This window comes from Empidonax traillii, unplaced genomic scaffold (genome assembly GCF_003031625.1).
Source record: "Empidonax traillii isolate 1590-97213 ecotype Southwest subspecies unplaced genomic scaffold, ASM303162v1 scaffold25:size3598162, whole genome shotgun sequence".
Classification (NCBI taxonomy): Eukaryota; Metazoa; Chordata; class Aves; order Passeriformes; family Tyrannidae; genus Empidonax; species Empidonax traillii.
This window is the reverse complement of record NW_020955218.1, coordinates 2,916,081-2,939,031: the sequence shown is the minus strand read 5'-3', so window position 1 is coordinate 2,939,031 and position 22,951 is coordinate 2,916,081. Positions and strand designations below refer to the sequence as shown.

Sequence of the window (22,951 nt, the reverse complement as noted above, 5' to 3'; positions counted from 1 at the left end):
CCTTGTTGAACTTCATCCCATTGGAGTCAGCCCATCTCTCCAGTCTATCCAGATCCCTCTGCAGAGCCCTCCTGCCTTCCGGCAGGTCGACACTCCCTCCCAACTTGGTGTCATCTGCAAATTTGCTGATGATGGACTCAATCCCCTCATCTAAATCATCGATAAAGATGTTAAACAGGACTGGTCCCAGCACTGATCCCTGGGGAACACCACTGGTGACCGGCTGCCAGCTGGATGCAGCCCCATTCACCAGCACAATGGTTACCATAACACTAGCTGTCCTGCAAAAATGCTTAAGAAAGGTATATACTCTCATTATAACATACAACTTCGTGCAAGCTTTCAAATAAAAACATTCTGTAAAATATATTATAAACAATGTAGTTAAACCTGTGGGTTTCAAATTTATATGCGGAATTCCAAAATAAAGAGTTTGTCAGACCTGGACAGCAATCCCCTAGGCTTTACCAACCATGTTCCAGAATATATCTCTGAATCTCCCCTACAATTCTCCCCTAAAAAAACTGGATCAGCACTAGTTCTGGTTTTTCTCATGTAATAATTTAGCTGTGATAAAATCTATTAATCTGGTCTTTGGGATTGAGGTGCACAAACAAGCCACCAGTATAGCCCGCAGGGAACAGAAAATAACTTGCTCTTAAGAACCTACAGGTGAGAGTGTGCTTTGAATCGGTACATCCATGAATGAGGAAACTTAGTGATTCTTTAAAAACTCACTATGGCTAGAGTTTAGGCAGCTAAAACAGTATACATGTGCAGATTGCAATGAAAGTTTTCAGGTGTTAGTTATGTTAGAAACAGTCTAGTCTATGGCAATTTCCTTGTTTACCCAAACGTTTAGGCAGAAGTAAACCATAAGGTACCAGAAAAAAAAGTGATGAAAATATAGTGAAATCACTGTGGGACCATGAAACAATCAAACAGAGCATGTTTAAAAGAAGTCTTGATAATTCACATTCATGATTAAAACAAGTTTCTCTCATTTTTTCCTGGTGCTTTTTTCTTTTAGTCTAACTGCCTGCTGTAGCAAGGGATTGGGAAGAGGACAGGCTTAAATAATGAAAGGAAGCAAGAAAGACATTAAAAATAAGTGTATTAGAGAGGCAGAAGTATTAATTGCAGAAGTTCAGGGGCGGGGCAGGGAAAGGGAGGGGTGGGCAAGACCTCATAGTTCTAGAGTATAGTCTGACATATAACCAGGGGAAATTGGGGTTTTTTTAGATACATTACCCTTGCAAATGTGTTGCTTTAGACCTGCAGTTCACAGACTCTGGACTGCAGACCTCTTGTGGCAAGTTCTCCACAGTCATTCCTGTCTTTCAGTTCAGAGCTTGAGAGTGTGCAATGGCTCTTTAGTAATTTTGAGAACTGGCACTAGTCTGAAGGGTTTGGGACTCTTCTTTTGCACAGTGATTAATGGGAGGAAGAAAGAGCATTGTTAAGAGCTTTGACAAGTTGTGGGGGTTTTGGGAAGGGTACTATTGGAGGGCCAGGAGTAAGGTTATGAAACCTGTCCAAACAAAAAAATTAAGAAACCTGAACAGAGACCAGGAAACCTATTGAGTTTGTGGAGTTTTATCCATTTTTTTTTCATTCCAGCATTTTTTTCTGCACGTGCATGAAGAAGGTACCTGTAATGGCACATCGCAGGTATTTTGTAAGCAAAATTTGAATTTGGCATCCAGTTCTTACCACTACTAGTTCTGCTTACAGTTCTGGGGGTTTTAGACAAAAGCACTCCTGACACAACCAGTTTTTCTGCATTGCTCATTTATTTTCTCACAGGACACAGTGGTTTAAACCACTTTGTTGCTCATACTTTTTACAGTGATGTAGAAATGTTTGCTCTAGAATCTGAGCCATAACCTCATGAGGTGGGAGAGGATTGTATAATAGTGCCATGACAAAGCAGTTCAGGACTGCAGGATGTTGAAGTGGATCCCCACAGTAAAGCAAACGTTTTGTTTTTAAATCATTACCACAGCCATTTGCTCTAGAAATTTCCATACTTTTGAACATAGTTTTTTCTGTACCAGAGCAATAGGAGAGAAACTCAGTTCATGTATTTACAGTTATTTTTAAAATTTCCAGTTAAAAGTACATCATTGGTATTCCAGTCCTAAGCAGAAGCTTTTTATTTCCATTTTTGACATTAAAAGAATTCTAAAAATATTGTAATATTATATATTTTATTTGCATCACTGCTTGGAATTTAAATGTTGGAAAATATTTATTTGTGGTATCCATCAGAAGATAAACTTGATTTTTGCCTAATTCCAATGATACATCTATAAATTAGTTCCTGTAGTGAAATCAGAATACTAATTTTGGTGTTTTCTTGTCAAGACTTGTATGTCACAAACATACACTGTTAAATTAACAACAGCAACAGTGGAAGCTCAGATTGAATTAAAGGGAGAGTTTAGGAAATGTCCTTTTAGGTGAACAGATCCCATAGGATTGTTATCATGAGGATGCTGCAGAGATTGTTCGGAGTTAAAATGTTCGAAGGGCTGTAATAGAGCAAAGCAACTAAGTCATATTTGGCAAGTAGAAGGAATTTTGGAATTTATCTCCCTCTTCATTTGAAAACTCTGACTTTGATAGCTGTAAAATTACCTGGAGATGAAAATCTGAAATAACAGGGATTGCAGCATATTTTAGGTTGGAGTGGGCCTCTGTGTCCAGCCACCTTCTAAGAGCATCACTAGCTAGAGCAGCTTGCTCAAGGCCTTGTCCAGTCACATTTTCAGTATCTGCAAGGATAAGGATGCCACAGTCTCTTGGCAGCCTGTTCTAGTGTTTGATCTGCTTCATTATGAAAAGAACTTTCCTCATCTCTCATGAGAATTTTCTGTGTTCCAATTTACAACCATCATCTCTTGTCCTCTCCCTTCCAGGAAAAGTGTGGCTTCGTCTTCTCTATTTCCTTCTGTCAAGTAGTTTAGAAAAGCGTCCTCTTTTTCAGGTTAAACCAGACCAATTCCGTCAGCCTCTTCTCAAACCTCCTGCCAAGTATTAATAGGAGGTTATTCTGCTTGAAGTTAAGTGACAGAAGTGTTCAGCCTCTTCAGTTTGACCTCAGAATTTTCTGGGGGGGATAGTTGTGCTTTTTGCTGACCAGACCCAACCCACAGGGAGGTGCGTTGCCTCCCTGGGGCCCACAGAAGGGACGTCACCAAGAAACTTCTCAGCTCGATACAGCTAGGATTGTTACCCACTCCTGGTTTTCCAAGTAGGCAGTGATGAAGTCCCAACAGGAAGGCTAAGGGCAGTCAAGAGGGTGCTCAGGGTTTGGGGTCAGCTAGTCAAGGGGTCTGGAGCACAAGCTGTGTTCTCTGATGTCCTCCTAATTGCGGGGCTTGATGGGGCAAGAAGCAGGGAAATCATGCAGATGAACACCTGGCTTCAGCACTGGTATAAACAAGAGAACTTTGTGGGTTTTGATCATGGGTCAGTTTATACAACGACGACAACAAATAGGGTCCACATGTCTTAAGGGGCAAAAGGGATCTTAGCAGGGTTATTGTGAGTACCTTACACTAGATTTGAAGGGGGACAGGGGCATCACCAGACTCGAGAGAGATAAGATGTGGGAAGGGGCATGCTGAAAAGCAGCTCTGAGGAGGGGGACCTGGGGGTGCTGGTTGACAATAAGCTGTCCATGAGCCAGCAGTGTGTCCTTGTGGCCAAGAAGAAGGCCAGGAATATCCTGGGGTGCATTAGGAAGAGCATTGCCAACAGGTCAAGGGAGGTGGTTCTGCTCCTCTACTTAGCCATGGTGAGGCCACATCTGGAGTGCTTTGTGCAGTTCTGGGCTCCTCAGTGCAGAGACAAGGCACTGCTGGAGAGGGTCCAGTGGAGAGGAAGGCTGAGGGACCTGGGTCTGTTCAGCCTAGAGAAGAGACTCCTGAGAGAGGTCCTTATCAATGTCTGTCAAAATCTGAAGGGAGTGTGTCAAAAGGACAGAGCCAGGTGCTTCTTGGTGGTGCTGAGTAATAGCACAAGAGGCAACAGGCAGAAGGTGATGCACAGAATGTTCCACCTGAACAGGAAGAACTTCTCTGCTATGCAGGTGACTGTGCTCTGGAACAGATTGCCCAGAGAGATTGTGGAGTCTCTCTCATTGGAGATATTCTAGAATCATCCGGATGCAATCCTGTACCCTGGGATGACCCAGCCTGAGCAGGGAGGTTGGACCAAACGACCCACTGTGGTCCCTTCAAACCTGACTCATTCTGTGATTTTTGAAATATTTAGGTCTTTATGTTTTTTATATTCTTCTCTTCCTGTATGAGCTAACAAACAAGGCTTTTTTCACGCAATACCATAAAACATGCTGCCTCTCTCTGGGAGGAGCTACTTTTTCTCTCAGGAAAGTTAATGTGCTGTACTAACATTCTGCTAAACATCTGGTTTTCAATAGATTTTTTTCCACACATGCTGAAAGTCATGTAAGGATTTATTATTTATTATCAAAACCAAAAATTTCCAAAGAAATGTGAAATCATTTAAAATCAGTTGTTCTCGTTGCAAAGAAGAAACTGTTGAAGAGACAACCTTAAATATAATCAAATAATAAATATGAAGAAAGTGCTTTTACAATAAATTGGTTGTTTAAGGATTAATGCAGCATGTTTAAAGTAGTGATTTATGAATAATGAGTCAGACTTGGAATTCAAAACTTGTTTGACAAAGCAGAGCAAACAATATAAAAATTTTGCATGATTAAATTGCTTATTGCTTAAGCTCAGTTTACTATTAGCTTTTGTTAAATTAATCCAAAATAAAATCAAATCCAGATTCAAACCCTGGACCTTCTCTGTAATACTCTGAATAGAGTCAAGTAGAATCTGCATTTTCTAGCCTCGAGATACTCATTAAAATTAGAGTTTTCAGTGAGAAACCATGGAGTTATGAAGGGATTGAATCAACAGCTGGCATTTTTACTGGGAGCTTTGAGCTTTCATTTTAAGACATTTAATTTTAGTGCATGTCTGATGATTTCATATGTCTAGCTGTAAATAATCTACTATGTATCATATCTAACATAGGTCTGGTTAGCCTTTTTATTTCCTTGGCATACAAGGAGTTCCCAAAGCTCAAAATGGGGCTTTGTCTGCCCTCTGTGAAGCGCTGTCACTCAATTTTGGGTCTGCTCCAGGTGTGAGTTCCCAGTGGCACCCACCTAAGGTTTGCTTTGCAAGACCCTCACCCAGCTCTCCCATAGTTCCCTCTAGGCTACTCTCGAGCATCATTGCTGCCTGAATGGCCTGTGTAAGTCCTGCTGGGGAAGTGGGACATTTTCCAGGTGCATTTCTTTCCTTATTTCTGTGGGGATGTGTTTGTAGGTGCTTGGGGACCTCATTTCAGGATAGTACATTAAAAGGGCTTTACCTCACTAACACTCTCCTTTGAGGACATAGCCATGTAGTATATTTTCATGTTCATCCTTACCTAGAATAGTATTGTTAAGGTAAAGTATTCCATGTATTCTTACGTAATTTATTTTGTATTGTGTGTTTTTAAAAATTATATATCCTCTGGAATTTGAAATATCTCAAGAAGTTGAAGAAAACCTAAGAAACTTGTTTCATATTTTGCTAATTCTTTACTTGACTGTGTTCAGGTTTTAATTGATAAATCTTCATTGTGTCACTTTTGCCTCCCGAAGATTTATTTATTAACTTTGTAATTATCTTACAGGATGGATTTTGTATAATTCACCTTTTTCTGGCCAGTCTCAGAGTTTTTCTGTTCATTTGAAAACTGAATTGCATATTGAAACTGCATGGACTTCTCTGAATAATGACCTATTTTCAGCTTGTTTACTTTTCTTTTTAAACTGATTACTACATGGGTTTTTGATGGGGTTTTTTTTAACTGACTCAGGGACATCTCATGTTTTGTTTGGAGAACTGAATTGTTCTCCAAGTTGATGTTTGAACCTTAATCCCAAAGATATATTAGAAGAAATTAATTTCTTATACGAGTTTTAGTAGGCACAAGTCAAATGAGCCATTTAATTTCAAAACTAATTTAGCCTTGAAGTGAACTGTTTGTAATGTGTCTCCCAGTTTCTCTACAGTAATTCTACTGATGTTTTATGCATGTGTCTTATATTTTTCCGTGTATGGATTTTGGATATGCAGAATAGTATAAATACCCTGTTCCCTTTAGTCCCCGTGATCACATCAGAAGGTAGACTGAGATTCTTTCTTTTTTTGTTGTTTTCAATAGACTCAGAACCGTATGAAGCTGATGGCTGACAACTATGAGGATGACCACCTCAAATCCTCATCCCATTCCAACCAAACCAACCACAAGCCCTCCCCTGACCAGGTAATGTGTCTCTCTTTTTTGTTTTTAAGGTGATTTTTGCTATGAAGGCTGATTATTTTGAGTCATATGTAGTTTTCCCTGACCCCCTTGGAACAAAAACAGCATTCTGGAGTGCAGTTATGAAGCAGAAATGGATGTTGCTGTTGTGTTGCCTTTGCTGAAAACTCCTGAAATGTGAACAAACAGTTCCCAGTACCAAGCTGTTATTAAGTGGGTGGAGAAGAGGGAGCACACTGAAAGGGAGCAGAAAAACATTACTTTCATATAATGCGAGACTCGAGTCCTGTCTGACATACTCAGATTTTAGCAGCTCAGGTTTACTGCTTGAGTGTGTGGAGTGTCCAGAACTGTTTCTTGTCTTCAGTAGTAGGAAATCATGCTCCAGGATCAGCTTTCTGATCGATAGATTGCACATGAGCAGTTCCCTTCGTTTCCCATGAGGAAATCGCGGCCTCGGTGCCAAATGAGCACAGACTGCTCCCTCACAGACTCAATGGGCCGTGAACTGAAGGAAAATCAATTTACCGTCTCCAAAGCAGTGAGGAGCCTCCTGTGTCATTTACAAAGCACAGCCATGTGCATGATAACTATCAGAGAGATTAACCGTCCCTTGGGTAGCACAGAAAATGCCAACATAATTGCATATCCCATGTTGTAATCTCGTCCATTCCTGTTTAATTAAAATATTAGCCATCATTAATCACTGCCTTAATGAAGTGAAGGCGTGTTTGGTGCTCCTCTTTACCCTCTGACTCATCCAGAAATTATTGAAGTCTGAAGGGAGGCATGTCAGTCTAGACCTTTAAGCGCCAACTTTGTGATACACAGAAATCATGGGTAAAGGTACAAGAGGAAAATGACAAAAAACAATTGCATATTCAGCTTGCAAAAAATAGATCTTTAAAAATCTCATTTGATGTCTGCATCAGAAGACGAGTATATATTAAGAAACAAACAGAAAAATTCTCATTTTCAAAGCAGCTTTCTTTTGCATCTTGATTTAATACTTTCCTTAACTGGCTTGAATTTTTTACAGTGTTTTTGGAAAATGTTGATGTTACCTTTTTCAGGAGAGGGGAATTGTTAATATTGAAAATAAAATTGATTCCTTAATCTTAATTTTACATGAATGTTTGACAGCTGAAGCCATTTCCAGAATGTAAGTGCTTGCAAATGAACGCAGCATAGCATTCATAGATGAAATGAAAAGATAAAATTTAAAAGAGAAATAAAATTTAAACATTTATGGAAATTCTTGCAAAGACCTTGCAGGGGAGGGTAATGGGGAGGAGAGGGGTGGGAGGAGGGTCTGCACTTTCCCTTTCATAGGGGCATTTCAAAAGCTGACAAAGCCTACAAGAGAGCAAAGAAAGCTGTACCTCAAGGTAGCTCAGAATATTGCATAAGGAATTAAACGCTTTGTACTACTATTTGTACTTACATATGTGCTTTAAATACTAACCAACTCTTTATTTCATTCCCATGCTGCTCTGGGGCTTTCCTCCCATTGCCACCTCTGCACCTCTAGGATGAGGAGGAGGGTATTTGGGCATAACCAGTCAGATGCTCTTAGTTCAGCCATTTTGTTCAGAACGGTGAGAATCAACTTCTCTTGCCAATAGAAAAGTTTCCGACAGTCGCTCCCACATCTTGCTCCCGTGTGCTTTGTGAAACCTGGCTGTGCTCCTTCCCCCTTGCTTGGATAGTGTCTGCATGAGGGTGTTTCTTGTGTGTTTATGTGTAGTTTGTGATTTTCTTCTTCTAATCACCATCTTGTTGTTTCACGATGTTGTGGAGAGAACTTTCCAGGGCATGTAATTGAGTTTCTGTGCAAAGCAAACCCTTAATGCGGACGAGAGAACAGGAAATGTCTCTCATATCATTTATCATTGACTTCATGGAGGAAATGTTTTCAGTCGGATTCTTTTTTCAAAGCAGTTTGCGCTGTAGCCAAATCTATGTATGCTTTTTCGATTCTGGTTTGTAAAGAATTTGCTCAGAGATAATGTTCCTCCTGAAGATAATGTTCCTCCTGAAGGTTTTAAGCATGTTGAGATCTGCGGCTGAGATTGCTGCCATGCACGCTGACCTAACCAGTCACAGATATTTATCAGCTCACAATAGATGATTCTTGATATGGACTAGGAATATAAATTGTCTATAAATTTGAAGGAATATCCCCTTAACCTTCCTCTCTCCTTTCCGTCTCCCTCATTCTTTCAAAACAATGGGGGGAGAAATTGGTAGCTGTTTTTCATTTAAAGTCCATTTTGTTTCTCAATGTCAGCGTCCATAATTTTCTCTTTTCTGCCATCAAATTGTCCCCGTGACAACTCTTATTTGCAGAAGAGAAGGCAGTACACAGGGCAGAGCCCTTCTCATCACGCCTGTTCTCTAGCAAAGAAAACATCCTTCACTGACCAGGAGCCTTGATATAGAGCTTAAAAGTCAAATACTGATCATTAGGCTACTGTACACAGGATTCATTTATGCCTTGGAGTATCAGAGCAGAATACATTCTCTGAAGTACTTAAAGTATTCTAAAGGACTAAAATGCAATGACAGTATTTTAAAAATTTATATGAAACTTTTTCTTTCTTCAATTACACTTGCAAGAAAAAATATTTCACTTTTTTCACACAATATGGTTTTCCCCTACTAGTTACTTGAAAGAAAACTTCTGAAAATTTCAATGGAAATCTTCGACTCTTGCATTTTGGAAAATTTTTTCCTTTATGTTAGATTTATAAAACATTCATGAAAGAATAAGGCACTCTCATCTCTTCACACTTGCTCAATTAACTACAGACTTACATGTCTGTCTGACTTTATAGATCAAATCTCTCTTTTCAAGCCAACCATCTGAAAAATTTAATCCAACTGTGGCAGTGTCAAACTTGAATATCATGCCTTGGGGTTTCAACTGAGAAAATCTCTTTAGTGGAAAAATTGATAAAATGCTTCATTAATTTACACTTGCTGTTGATTTCACATTCTTTTTGAGTCACCACTCTTGCAATGGTTGTGTGTTAGTGTATGTTGTTAAAAGTTTTAGAGATAATGCTTGTAGAGATCAGCTGAAGCACAGCAAGTAAACAGGAAAGATCAGGTAAGTAAATGATGAAAAGGAAGAGGACACTCATTATGAAGGTAGGAATAAGTCTGATTTTCCTTCTAGAGCAAACGTGGAGTTTGTGTGTAAAACACTGATAGAAAGATCTTTCTCTTTTCCTCTCCCACCTGCTGATACATTTATGAATGCAAATGTGCTAAGAGTGTGGCTTCTATCAGTTTGCTGAATTAATGGGTGGGTGACATTAAATACAGCTTATCTCTCCACTTGGAGGCATTTTCCTCAGGAAAGCATGTTACAGAGTATCCTAGTCAAAATAATGAGTCAGCCAGCATCCTTACCTTGCATGCATCTCATCTGAGAAACTTGTCAGCCTCAAGATTGTCTTGCATACATCAACAGGGAAAGCATAAAGGTGATTGATGCGTCCCAAGCCATTTATTCCCAACAGAGTACATGTTTTTACCATGATATTCCTGTGCGTTTAAAAAAAAAAAAAAAGTCCTTATTCTCTTTGTAAAAGCTAAGGTGATGTAAGTTACAGAGTCCCTAACTTCCATATGTTAAATTAAATTTACATATTACAATGATAAAAAAGTGGCTAGTAGCAAAAGACTTGGCAGTAAGTTTGTTTTTTAGAGTTCCTTTAGGTCTGTGCATGCAATCACCTCTGGCCAATACTGAAGATGGAAATGGAGACCAGAAAACTACGTACAATAGCAAACTACAATATTTTATTTTTATGGGTTAGGGTTTAAGGCTTTTCCCCTCCAGCATTCCAGAATTGACTGAATTGAATATTTAATTATGCCAGCTGTGTACATGACAGCATTATCAGATAGAGCTCCCCTGAAATGGAGCACTGTTCCTAAACATGTGCACCTTTCCTGTAGCTCCAGAGAATGGTATTATACATTTCAGTTTATAATTCAATGGAAATACCATCTTTCATCCTGAAATAGTCTTTCCTAGCCTCTCTCTCTGGGCTCATTTCCTTGCTGCGTGAATTTCTTATGACTCCTTTTATTCCCCAGATGGAGCTCTATCCTCCTCTGTACCCAAGCGTATTCCAGTGTGATTTCACATGAGGATGCTCCTTTGTCTTTCTCAAATGCTAAAATGGTCTGGCCACTATCTTAAATAGCTATTATTCACTTTTATTGAGACTTTCAAAGAGCCCAGGGAAAAACAAGGACAGAATTGAAGTGCTAAAGGAAAGAACAGAGGGAGAACAAAACTGAAATCCTGAGAACTGAGAGTTTTATCCTGGTATGTAATTTATCCATACTACATGTATGATTTTAAGTTTGCATTCTGTGGTATTTTTCTTCCCATCTTCCGTGGCTCTAGCTTGCAGTAGGGGTTGAATCCTAGTAGCTGATGTCATTAGACAAGCTTTTTGAATTCACTCTGTGGAAGCATTTTTTATTAACAGCTGTGAGCAAGTCCTGAAGTCAGTGATATTCCTGCTAAAGAGCAAAGCATTTGGTTTTGCTTGAGTTCCAGGAACAAAATCTGAAAATTAATACTATGCTTATTAGAGTAACAATGGAATGGTCAAAGAGCTAGCATGGAACTGGAGTGCATAAAAATGGGGATATTTCAAGATGATGATGATATTGGCAAGCTCCTGTTATCCTAAAAATATTGCAAGACAAAAAACCTCTTCTTTGTGACATTTTTCTATAATACTTAAGTTTGATAAATTTCAACACAGAAAGAGTAGGTATTGTGAGCTGAGCACTGAAGACACTAACAAAATTTGAGACTTCTCTGAAGATTTCAGAGGTGGAAAGAGGGAATAAGTCATTACAGGAAAATATTTTACTCATTTTTAAGACCTCAAAAAACAGTCAATTTCCTACTCCTTGTCAAAATCAGTGTAAATCGTAATTTGCAACATCACCAGATTACAAGTATACATTGTCTACCAAGGGCTACATTTTTAATGTTGTAATTTGAGTTTGCCAAGAGTTTTTCTGTAGACAAGTCATCTAAATCTAAAAACTGAAGTAGAGGGAAAGCCATCAATATGAAGAAAGTTTAGTAAATTCAGTTTGAATTTTTTAACTGTAGTTTTTAATCAAGAGGGTCTAATATTCCAAAGGACATACTTAATGAATATATTGTTTCTGAAACCGGTTTCATTCTACATAGCCATTTGTGATTATTAAAGGGTAATGGAGCTTGAATGACATTCCTGTGTTGCATTTTTTAGAACAAGGGTATTAAACAGGATTCCTGTAAGAATGATAGAAACAGTTAAATCTCACAGAGAAGCTGATATTAGTAGACATATGCAAAACCCAGCTGGATGCTCTGGGTTGTAAACTACGTGTTTCCAACTTGTATCTGCAGAGCAATGTTGTCTCACCCCTAGGAGTGCCCAGGAGGAGCATTCACAGTTTCTTTTTTGTTGTGTAGGAGGTATTTCTTACTCCATTTTACAGCTAAAAGGAAACACACAACAAGTGGACACCCAGTCAACCAGCACACGGGGCTATTCAAACAGATTTGGAGGAAAGTGGCAGAAATAGGTGACAGATAACAGCACAAAGAACTGTACTATGATGGTAGAGTGAGAGAGATAGAAATAATGCCAATAAGGGCAGGACATCTCAAGACTTAGTTTAACCTTTGCCACAGCTGTCAAACCCCATGAACTTTCCATTTTGATCACTACAGCACTGAAAGTGTCTATGCCCTTCCCTCTTGAAGGGAAGTTAAGGAAGAACATGGATTTTTTTTTTTCCTACATCATTTGATGCTTGGATTAATATACTGACTTCTTTTCGCAAAGTAAATATCTTTTCCATGGTGAGTTCCATGTTCAGATGATTACACAGGCATTCATTCACTACATAAATGTGATCTTTTCTCCACAAGACACATTTTATGCTTGCGGCATGTAGAGAGTTGCTCATCCTACTGTCACACTTCTTAAGTTCTCAGCATTGTCACTTATTACACTGTGACCTCGTAAGCCTTTTGAATAAATTTATTTTCAGTATGGTCTTTTTAATTGTTAGATCATGCAGAATGGTCAAAAACACCAAGCTTTCGTGCCTGGCTTGTATTACAATGTAATTTACTGGACACAGTACTAGATCATAGTTCAGAAGATAAATTCTTTCCTGGCATCATCTCCAACCACTCACTTGTTCTCTTTCTCCCTGTCTCAAGTTCTCTAATTGTAAAATGAGCTGAAATTTTTGTGAAAGTGGAAGTTCTGCTTGGGAAAAGTGCTATATAAGTGCTAGGTAGTATTATTGCAAAATATTCTGAAATGGTCTTTAAAAAGTGATATGATGGTGATTCTAATACCTCATTTTAAATTTTTTTCCCAAAATTATGTTAAATTTGTATTTGACTCTATTAATAATTCTTTTTTTTTTCCCTTCCAAGATCCTCAGATCCTCTTCCCTCCCCAAAAAAGGGAAAATAACCCATATGTTAAACATTTCAAGGAGCTGCCTTTCCAGCATGCTGAACAAAGCTCTTTAGGCCACTGTCTCTTGTTCTCTATTGTGATCTTTTGTCATCTGAAGGGTCATTTCTTCCCCTCTCTAAAAATCTAATTGTGTAGTGTGTCATAATGGTATAATATGTTCATTACAATTCTTCATCCAGATGGATAAAAGCTGTGTGAAGGAAAGTGCCTTGGAGACATACCCTGTGCAAAATTTTAAGGCAGCTATGTGAAATAATCTTACTTTACTTAAACATTATCATTTGTCCTTACTGAGAGACAAGATGCCAGATTTGTTTTTGTCATACTGGTGACAACCAGGCCTCCTCACTTCCATTTTTCAGATGGAGAACCCTTTAGTAAGAACCCTACCGGGATGCACTCAAATAAGGTAACTAATTAATCCTTGCAAGAGCAGCACTTTGAATATGGTTGTTCCAGTTAATCACAGGACCTCATTTCCATCTCTGCTTTTCTGGAGCCCTGCTTATGTGGGCATCATCATCAGTCATGAAACTCCTGTACCATCAAGTTCAGCTAAGGAGTCACAAAGTGGTCATGGATTGCCAATTGCTGCTCTGAGGAAGTGCAGTTCAAAATCCTGCTGTAGCTATCTACAGTTATCCGTACTTTTCAAACCTTTTCATACTTTGCCATTTTTCAGAGAATAACCTTTTTTTTCTTTGGCTGTAGTAACTCTGCTTAGGGGAGAGCCTTTTGTAGTGACCTGCTCACTTTCAGTGTAAGTAACAATCCTGTCATGGTGGAGTGAACAACTGAAGCAATGCTTAATATTTTGTTTTATGATTAATCTTCTACCATTCCATTTTGAAAACCGTGTCTTTTCAACTTCTCTCTTCCTTTATACCCATATTGGCATGACATCTTTTACCCAGTAAATACTGTTAGACTGGGATGGGCCATCCTAGAGAAGAGTGCTGTCCTTAAGATGATGTCAACTTCTGCTCCTGGTCCTTTCCCTTTTCTGGGGAACAGTTCTTCTGCTATTATTTTGCTATTTAATAACTAATTTCTCTTAGAAAAATGCATTCTCGGTCCAAGAATTTTATATCTATGAACACAAAAGAACTGATCTTGATACACTGTTCATCTTCTTCCTGATCTCAGAATGATAAGACTAAGATTTCCAGATGGAATTTTGTAATTTGCAGCTCTGGGATGAATTAACAGAGGTGTAACTGGACTGTATCACTGTCTTCCTATTATTTTTACAGATCAAAGAAGAACACAAATAGATACTTACATTCTAAAACATTCAAAACAGATGGCTGGGGGTTTTTTGCAGAGGTTTGTGCTTTTCAGCAAAACAATTGCAAAAAGGCCATCATTCATTTCTGCCAAATGAGATTATGCCAGGTCTGTGTCTTATTTTCTCTTTTGATTTGCAGCTGAATATGATCTTCTACTACTGGCTTGGTCTTTTTAGCAAGTAGGAATTCTGCACTCAGACATTATTGTTTCTGGCCGCTTCCAGGAGACTTGTTGCTTGCATTCTGTCTGATAGTCTGTAGTATCTCCCGATTACTTTACCATTTAGATTTCTTGAAGTGCTCATCCGTACCCCAAAATGCAGTCATGCAAGGTCAGAAGCTTCTACAAACTATGAATACACTGCTTGTGACATGAAGGAGAGGAAAGCTGAGCCCTGGCACTCATAGACAGGACAGAGACAGGAGACGAATAGCTGCAGCCAGGCTCTGTTAGTTGTCAGTCAGGAGGAAAGAAACTGAGAGAGAGGGAAGATGAAGAATATTAGAAAAAGAATCAAGCCCAAACCTGCTTTCCAACATATAAATATGAAAATAAGCCCAAGAGAAATGTGACTTAACTAAAAATTTATAGGGGCAAGTAGCCAATCTAGACGCTGTATTTTCCTGGCTGGTAAAGTTCATAATGACTGATGGAGATGTCAGGATTTACAGTTCCAACTTATAGGAGGCTCAGCACGAGCAGTCCAACTACATCTGATTGTTCAATGTAACTTTTAGATAAGAACTTATATATATGTATGAATAGGTGTATTTATTTGTGCGATTTTGCGTTTGAATGTAGAGCAAACAACTCTAAAAAGAATTTCTAAATACAGATAAACCAGGTGTTTGGTGGCTTCATGTGGCTTTGCTTTGAAAGTGTCTTTTAGTGGGTAGAGAGCTGCAACAGCAGAATGAAGACCCAGTGTTAAGAGAATGACAAGACCAAGATTCCTGTCACCTGCAGACAGGGAGGTTATAGTTCATCTGAACAGGAAAAGCACTGATTGTGTTCTCTGGTAGACTACTTAAGAAATACCTTCTGTTTTCCATTAGCAGTGGAACAGACACAGGGAGACAGAAGAACATAGTCCCTGATACATAAGCATTCCCAAGGACACACTCTCCCAGTGCATGTGTTCTGTTTTCAAACAGTTAGCCACTGTTTCCTTTTATCCCTTGTAATAGGAATAAACAACAGACAAAATACAGCACAGCAAGGGATGTGTTTGCTTTCGTTTTCTCTGTTACATAGATAACAAGTGCTAGAAAGCTTGAATGGATTACAAATATAAGCAGGTTGTTCTTACTTATTCTCAAACTGCTATGTTCTTGTAGAGAAGGAATCAGCATAAAATCTAATGGATTCTGTGAAATCGAAGCTTGCCTAACTACACCTGCAGAAGTTTGATCAGGAGAATGTTGTTTAAATCCACAGTGTCATGTCCAAGCTGCAAATGGTTATTAAACTATTTGTACTTTTTTTTTTCTTGATAATATTATCATTGTCAGCGTCATAAGTCTGACTTTCTGTAGAATTTAATTTACTCCTCCAAATTTTAGCCTGGTAACTAACAGAACTTACAGGAACAAAATGCTCAAATGAAGGGGATTTTAATATATTGAAGATTTTAGGTTATCTTGGCTCATCCTGTTTTGCTCCAGAACTGAGCTTCTGGGTTGCTGGATTCCAAAGAGATTCTGCAGACAAGAGAAAACTTAGAGAAATAAAACAGCATTTCAGTTTGTATGTTCTGCTCTCATCTTGCAGTTAAGCCACAGATTCCTCTCCTGTGTCTCAGCTGGGGAAGAGGAATATGGGCTGTTACAGAAGAAAGAGAGATGTGCACAGTGCAATTATATTTAAGAGTAAGAGCTTGGGCAAATGCTCCTGCTTTTGAAGGTAAGGGATTGACAAAACAAGTAAAATTCAAGCTGTGTGCAGACACCCCCTTCAGCTATGCTGAGGTACCTCATTCCTGAACATTCATCCACAGTAGTCACTGCTATTCCTCACGTGGCTCCCCGCAAGCGTTTACTCCACAGCCCGTGTAAGCAAAAGTTGCCAGTATCATGAAAAAGCACTTCTGGATTTGTTATGTATAAAAATATTTTAGAAGTACTTGCTCATTTTCAGTGCTTTAGTAACCCTACCAACCCACACTGCAATTCTTTGCTTCACCTATATGATGGGGAAAAGATTTTATTTAAACAGAGGGAACTAATGACAAAACTACTTTCCCTGGTTTGTGTTTTCTCTGTTCTTTTTTTCTGGTCTGGATTTTTCCCAAGGTGAAGAGGGTGAACTCTGGAAATCATTAATCCATGGGATTTGTTCATGGTGTCTAAAAATTTCTAAAATAATTTGCTATATAAAAATGATTTCCTAATTGATTCTGTCAGAAAGTAACTGAGCAAGACAGCTCTGTCAAATAGCCAGAATCTCTTTCAGCTCCTCACATATGTTGTTTTGTTTTGGTTTATGAGGAAAAAATTATGAAAGTTAGGTTTAAATATTTTAATTTTTTTGTCATTAAAACAAATCTAAAAAAGATTGAGCCTGTCCCTGAGCTTTTGTGTTGTGGTCTTCTGAAGAAACCAAGTATCTCTGTGCATCGGTGAACTGAGCTGAACTGAACTGAGGTCAGGATGTGTCTTTTTGAGAACTTTCTTCTGTTTCCATTTAAAATAATGAAGGGAAGACATCAGTGATAAATGCTCTGAATTTGGGAAAGCTTTGCACATTCTGAGCCAAATTCATGCCTCATAAAACTCCATTGCATTCAACGGTTACAAGATTATTGTAGTTGAGCCCTTGTGTTTGTTGCCAAATAAACACAAATGGTCTGAGCAAGAAGGCCTAATTCCATTTGCCATGCAAATACTTCCAGACTGTGTCACTTGGTATCTTTAGTTTATTTGCATATCTGCCAATATAAGATATTTATCTATATAGGCAAAATTTTCTTGTTTGGCAATATCTATAATAAAACCCAGATACAGGGAGGTATCTGAGGATCCACTATGATGCATTCCATCTTTTGTTAAATTTGTCAGGTCCTCTTGGAAGATTTTCTTTTTAGCAAAAAAATTGTGCCTACACAGTTTTTGTGCCCATCTTCACCTGTGTGATGGTAGTTTGGGAAGCAGGTTTTGTTGGGTAGCATAGTTGCATCTGTATGGAACAAAATTGGAAAATAATTTTCTACACTCATGTGCAAGTTGTGATTGAGAGGAGGTAAAGTGTTACCTCCATTTAGCTTGTTTTCCAAGTATGTTTGTTATGTCCAGTCTGAAGTTTTGAGGAGATGTTTGGCGACGTTTTGGGTTTCTGGTTCGATTTTTTTTCAGAATTCCATGTTTATTTGTGCCTTGCAGGATCTACAACGTAAACTCATAGTCTATAGAGCAGGCTAGCAAGCTAAGTTGTTTCTCAAATTAGTTCCTTGGAAACTTTCAGATTCATTCCATCTCCACTTCTTGGTAATGCTTTTGATACAAAAACACCACCATTTTGACGCCACATTGTTTACTTTGACACTTGTCTGTTCTATTTTATTTTCTTCTTGATATAGCTGTTTTTACAGAGATTTTTTTTCTCAAATATTCAGAGATTTATGGGCAAGTTAAGAAAAAAATACTGAATTTTTTGATTGCAAAACTAAGACTATTTATCTGCATCACTCCGCCCTTTAGCATTGTGTAGTGAGTGTATACATGCAGAGTATACACTCTAAGGGTAGGCAGGCTAATAGAGGAGTATGACAGCAGTCCTGCCATTGCCAAATGTACATATAGAAACTTGTATTGCCATTGCTGTGTCAAGAAGATGTTATTTTCTCCTTTTTTTTTGCTTTCTCAGAGAAATCATAGGCATGTATCTGTAAGAAAAAGATTATTGATGTTGATCCACAATCAACATGCACATTTATGCATGACTCTGATGACTAAGGCAGGCTGTGTAAGGAGATAACTTTTACAAGGTCAACTGATATAGTTGTGAAAACAGACAAGCTTTTAGAGGTACCTGTAAGACTTTATTCAAAATTGGAGCTGCAGATTTTTTGTTAAGTAGAAATTTAGAAGGTATTCTCTGGAATTAGTAAAGTTAATTACATGATTCTGCAAAAGAAAAGTGGTTGCTTCCTTCAGAGAAGAAGGGGATGTTAGCAGGGAGAAAGGTGAGCAGGTCATTAACCCTTCTGCCTGGAGAACCATTAATTTAAAGCCGGTGGTTGTGATGAATTACACATTGATTAAACCCATACTTTATTCTGCAGACAATTATGGATAGTCAGTATCCCTTTTCTGTCCTATCAACACTGCTGCATTTATACCACCCATTCACTGGTTTCCTTTTTTATGTAACCACCTGTGTGGTTTTGTATATTTACAGTAGACACTGCTCAGACAAACTTTTGGACACCACAGTCTCTGTATGGGAGAGAGGTGTATTCATCTTTCACAGTCCAAGTGACCAAACATTTAGATAGGTCTCTCCAACTGTGTTCAGCTCCAAGTACCTTTTCTTATCTATAGAGTGTGTATACACATATTTAAATGCAGAGACTTTGCTTAAAAAACCTTTTAAATACAGTTACCCATATTTCAGCTGGCCACTGTGCAACAACAGCAGATCTACCACTGAAGAAACATTATAATTTCGTTCTCAAGCTTTTTTGCCCCAGTGAGTTGTAAAACTACAGTTAAATTCCCGTTTCTCATGCTCAGAGATTAAAAAAAAAAATTGTACAAAATTTAGGAAAAAAAATGTTGTTTCCAAGTTGAATGTGTTTTGGAATATGTTCCCAAATATCTTTATTAGTTGGCTGAGATGGCTTGGGTTTGTATCAGAGATTTCTCAGACATTTCATGTTTCTCCCTCGGAGTTGTAGTGATTGCCTTTTTTAGTGAAACAGACTGTCAGACTTAGCTGGCCATTAGCAATATTCTGAACTTGAGGCTACATTAAGCAGACTTCATTCCATGCATTGATGAGGATGGCCTAAACCTATCAGGGCAATTAATGAATCAGGGCTGCTTTAGAAGATGTTCCTGGGTTTGGTCTGTTTACCCGTTGCTTTCCTAGAAAGCTCTACAGCTCTGAGCAGATCATGAGAACGTGATGTGGTTTATGGATCCAGCACTGCCCTGCTTTTCCACTTAGCAAATGCTCTTACACCCTCTTGAGATAAGGCAGTGGCAGCTCTGCTGTGTGGGAAGCATAGTGCCTCTTGCTAAGTGGCTAGTTCATGTTAGATACGGCAGGAACGCAGATATAAGGGCACTTCCTACTTGACTGGCAGTGTTTAATGGATCCCAAGTGAGAGGAATGATTGCTCTGTGAACAGCTTTGAGAAGGCTGCTAGTTAAGAACTTTCACACGCCTCATTTGGCCTGTTTCCAGCGTGAGGTAAGGGGGAAGGGTACAGGAGGAATGTGCTTCGAAAGGGGATTTATTCCTGAGCAATCAAATGCAACTGTTGTATGAAAATCTTCCATCCTTACTTGCTAGGTAGCTCTACTTTCTTATTATCAGTGAGGGTTTCTGTTCACAAAGAATGGCCAGAAAGGTTGGCAGGTCGGATTCTTTTCAGACTGGAATCTGCACATCTGATGGATATTCAGTAGATTGTGGTATCTAAAAAGAGTACAAAGCAGCTCCTACACTGATTGGACAGCTAGTTATTAAATGTTGACTACTGCATTTTCACATTCTATACAAAACTGTTTTTTTAAGATGTGATATTCCATCACTTCCTTCTGTGGGCATACCAAATGGTAAGAAAGATAGGAAAGATATTAGTTAAATTAGAAGCATCGTGAGTTTTCATCTGCACAGGCAGTACACTTTCAGATCATAATCTTGATAACACGTAAGAATTTGGGGTAAATAGTGCAAATGTAGTAAATAACTTTCAATTGCCCTGCGTACAGGAGAGCAGAGTATTCTGCCCTGCTGCATTTTGCAGTCACTGAATCACAGAATGGGTCAAGCTGGAAGGGACCACAGTGGGTCATCTGGTCCAGCCTCCCTGCTCGAGCAGGGTCATCCCAGAGCACATGGCCCAGGTTCTGGAATATCCACTTGAGGGAGACTTCACAGCCTCTCTGGGCAATCTGTTTCAGTGCATGGTCACTTGCACAGTAAGGAAGTTCTTCCTCCTGTTTAGGTGGAACTTCCTGTGCATCACTTTTTGCCCCTTGCCTCTTGTCCTATTACTTGGCACCACCAAGCCAGAGCCTGGATCCAGCATCTTGACACCCTCCCTTCAGATACTTACAGGCACTGATGAGGTCCCCTCTCAATCATGTCTTCTGAAGGCTGAACAGGCCCAGCTCCCTCAGCCTTTTCTTGTAAGAGATGCTCCAGTCCCTTAATCAGTTTTGTAGCTCTCTGCTGAACCCACTTCAGGAGCTCCATGTGTCTCTTGTACTGCAGAGCCAGAACTGGACAGACCACTCCAGATGTGGCCTCACCAGGGGTCTGTAGAGGGGCAGGATCACCTCCCTCTACCCTCTGGCAATGCTTTTCCTAAAGCACCCAGGATACCCTTGATCTTCTTGGCCACAAGGACACACTGCTGGCTCATGGAGAGCTGTTTCTCCACCAGGACCCCCAGGTGCTGCTTTCTAGCAGGTCAGCCCCCAGCCTGTATTGATGAACGGGGTTACTCTTCCCCAGGTGCAGGACCCTGCCTTTGCCTTTGCTGGATTTTAGACAGTTCTTCTCTGCCCACCTCTCCAGCCTGGTGAGGTCCTGCTGAAGGGCTGCACAGCACTCTGGAGTATCAGCCACTTCTCCCAGCTTTGTGTCATCAGTGAACTTGCTGAGGAGGCATCTACTCCTTCAACCAAATCACTGATGAATAGTTTAGATGCTGGGACTAGTACTGAGCCTTGGGGGAAACCCCTAGTGGCAAGCCTCCAACTAGACCTTGTGCCACTGATCACAGCCCTTTGTCATCTGCTGTTCAGCCAGTTCTCAATCCACCTTGCTGCCCACTCATCCTGTCCTCATATAACAAGCCATTATTTTGATGTGTGTGTTTGTATCTGCAAACAGAGGTTACCCCAAGGCTGCAGGTAGCACTAGGGTTTTTCATAAAGCACATGAGCTCACTCTCTCTCTGCAAGTTTCTTGCCTGTCTCCTCTGCCATGGCTGCCCTATGGCTTTTGGTAGCCACTGCCACCCTCATGTTCTGGTGTAGGCTCCTGAGCACAGCTGCGCTCAGCAGGACAAGGAGCCTGACATTAGTCAGCTGCTTAGCTGTGCCTTTTAGATCCTCACACTCTACAGAAATTAATCCATGTAGAACAGTGTTGGAAGCAAAATAAGTGAACCCTGACAGCCTTATTAAAAGGCAACAGGGACAGGGTCTCTGTTGAAAGTAATGCCAGCACCCTGTTTCTGTTGACTCAGAGATTATCTCATTCCTTATTCATTAGCAGGGTCAGAGGTGTCCTATTGGAACCCGACCCACTAACAAACAGCAGGTGCAGCCTTTGCCTGGGAATACAAAGAGAAGTTGCCAGTACTTTGGCAAGGCTTTCCAGCTCTCCTTGCCCGTGTACATCAGTGCCTGTAGCTTCAGCACCTCATTTTATGGAAGGGAGGCACTAAGCCCAGTTCTCCTTTATTTTTCATCAGCTGCAAACCTTAAGAGTTTTGCTTCACTGCGTTTTTGAATATATGCCCACAAACATCTAAAACAATGTGAAGCAGTGTTTTTGTGGAAGGTCATAGCAAAGGATGCCCAGTATGTATTTATGTACTTGAGCTCTATGTTTTTGTAAAAAAATGAAAAAGGGTTCTTCAGATACTTTTTATGGGAACTGGATGACTCCAGTTTGGATTGCATTGAGGAATAAGGATTAGATTCAGATTGGGTAAAGTATAATGAAATAAAATAGTACTTTAATAAAGTCCTTTGATTTTAGTTTTTTTAATCTATTGTATAGAATTTGGCTTGCATTATAAAAGTTGTTGGCTTTTCAAAACTACAGAAGACTGTATCTTAACTATATAAAAGATTATAAAAAATTACGTTTTAACTTTCTGGTGAAGATATGTCCCTATCCAGTTTCTTGGCATCATTTGAAATTATTCTATTTGGTCCATGTTTATTGCATACTTAATTTACAATTAAATATTTGTTGGCAAAACTAGCTAAAAATCTATATTGTGGACAGCCACCCTTTATCAGAAGAATTATTTTTTGTTGAAGTAGTTGACTAAAGCACTGTTGGATAATCAGTAATGCATTCAATTTAATATTGTTTCATTTTTCACCCATATAATTGTTGTTTCCCATACTAATCACACAGCTGTCATCACCACACTCCTTCCCCAGGGTCCTTGTTTTTTCTGCTTCAGCTGGCTGGTTGGTAGGTTAAGGGCTAAGAGTACAGGGGTAAAGGGGATGTTCAAGTTTCTTCCAGTATGAAGCTGAACTAGACTGTAACTTTCCCTTCACCACTGCTTGGGTCTCAGGCTGTTCCTCACCGTGTCTGTTCTCTTATTTCAGATAATTCAGTCCCTCTTAGAACTTGATCAGAATCGCAGCAAGTTGAAGTTGTACATTGGACATCTGATAGCCCTGTGCCATGACCGTGACCCCCTGATTCTGCGTGGACTCACCCCGCCTGCTTCCTACCACCTGGATGACGACCAAGCAGCTTGGGAGAAAGAGCTGCAGAAGATGACCCAGGAGCAGGTGAGTTTGTGGTCTGAACTGTTGATATAGGTCTCACTGACGTGCCACCCCAAAATG

At 39.5% G+C, this 22,951-nt stretch overlaps 1 protein-coding gene across 12 annotated transcripts in view; it reads left to right on the top strand.

The window, feature by feature from the left end:
• ERC1 (ELKS/RAB6-interacting/CAST family member 1) overlaps nt 1-22,951 on the top strand; it is a 301,902-nt gene that overhangs the window by 262,058 nt on the left and 16,893 nt on the right. For 10 of the 12 annotated variants that reach the window (XM_027905936.1, XM_027905963.1, XM_027905952.1 and 7 more), the window contains 2 exons: nt 6,262-6,363; nt 22,706-22,894. In XM_027905936.1, the coding sequence (XP_027761737.1) occupies nt 6,262-6,363; nt 22,706-22,894 (291 nt within the window). Of the gene's footprint in view, nt 1-6,261; nt 6,364-7,891; nt 7,959-22,705; nt 22,895-22,951 lie in introns of those variants that run through there. The other 2 variants (XM_027905980.1, XM_027905971.1) reach the window with 1 other exon arrangement.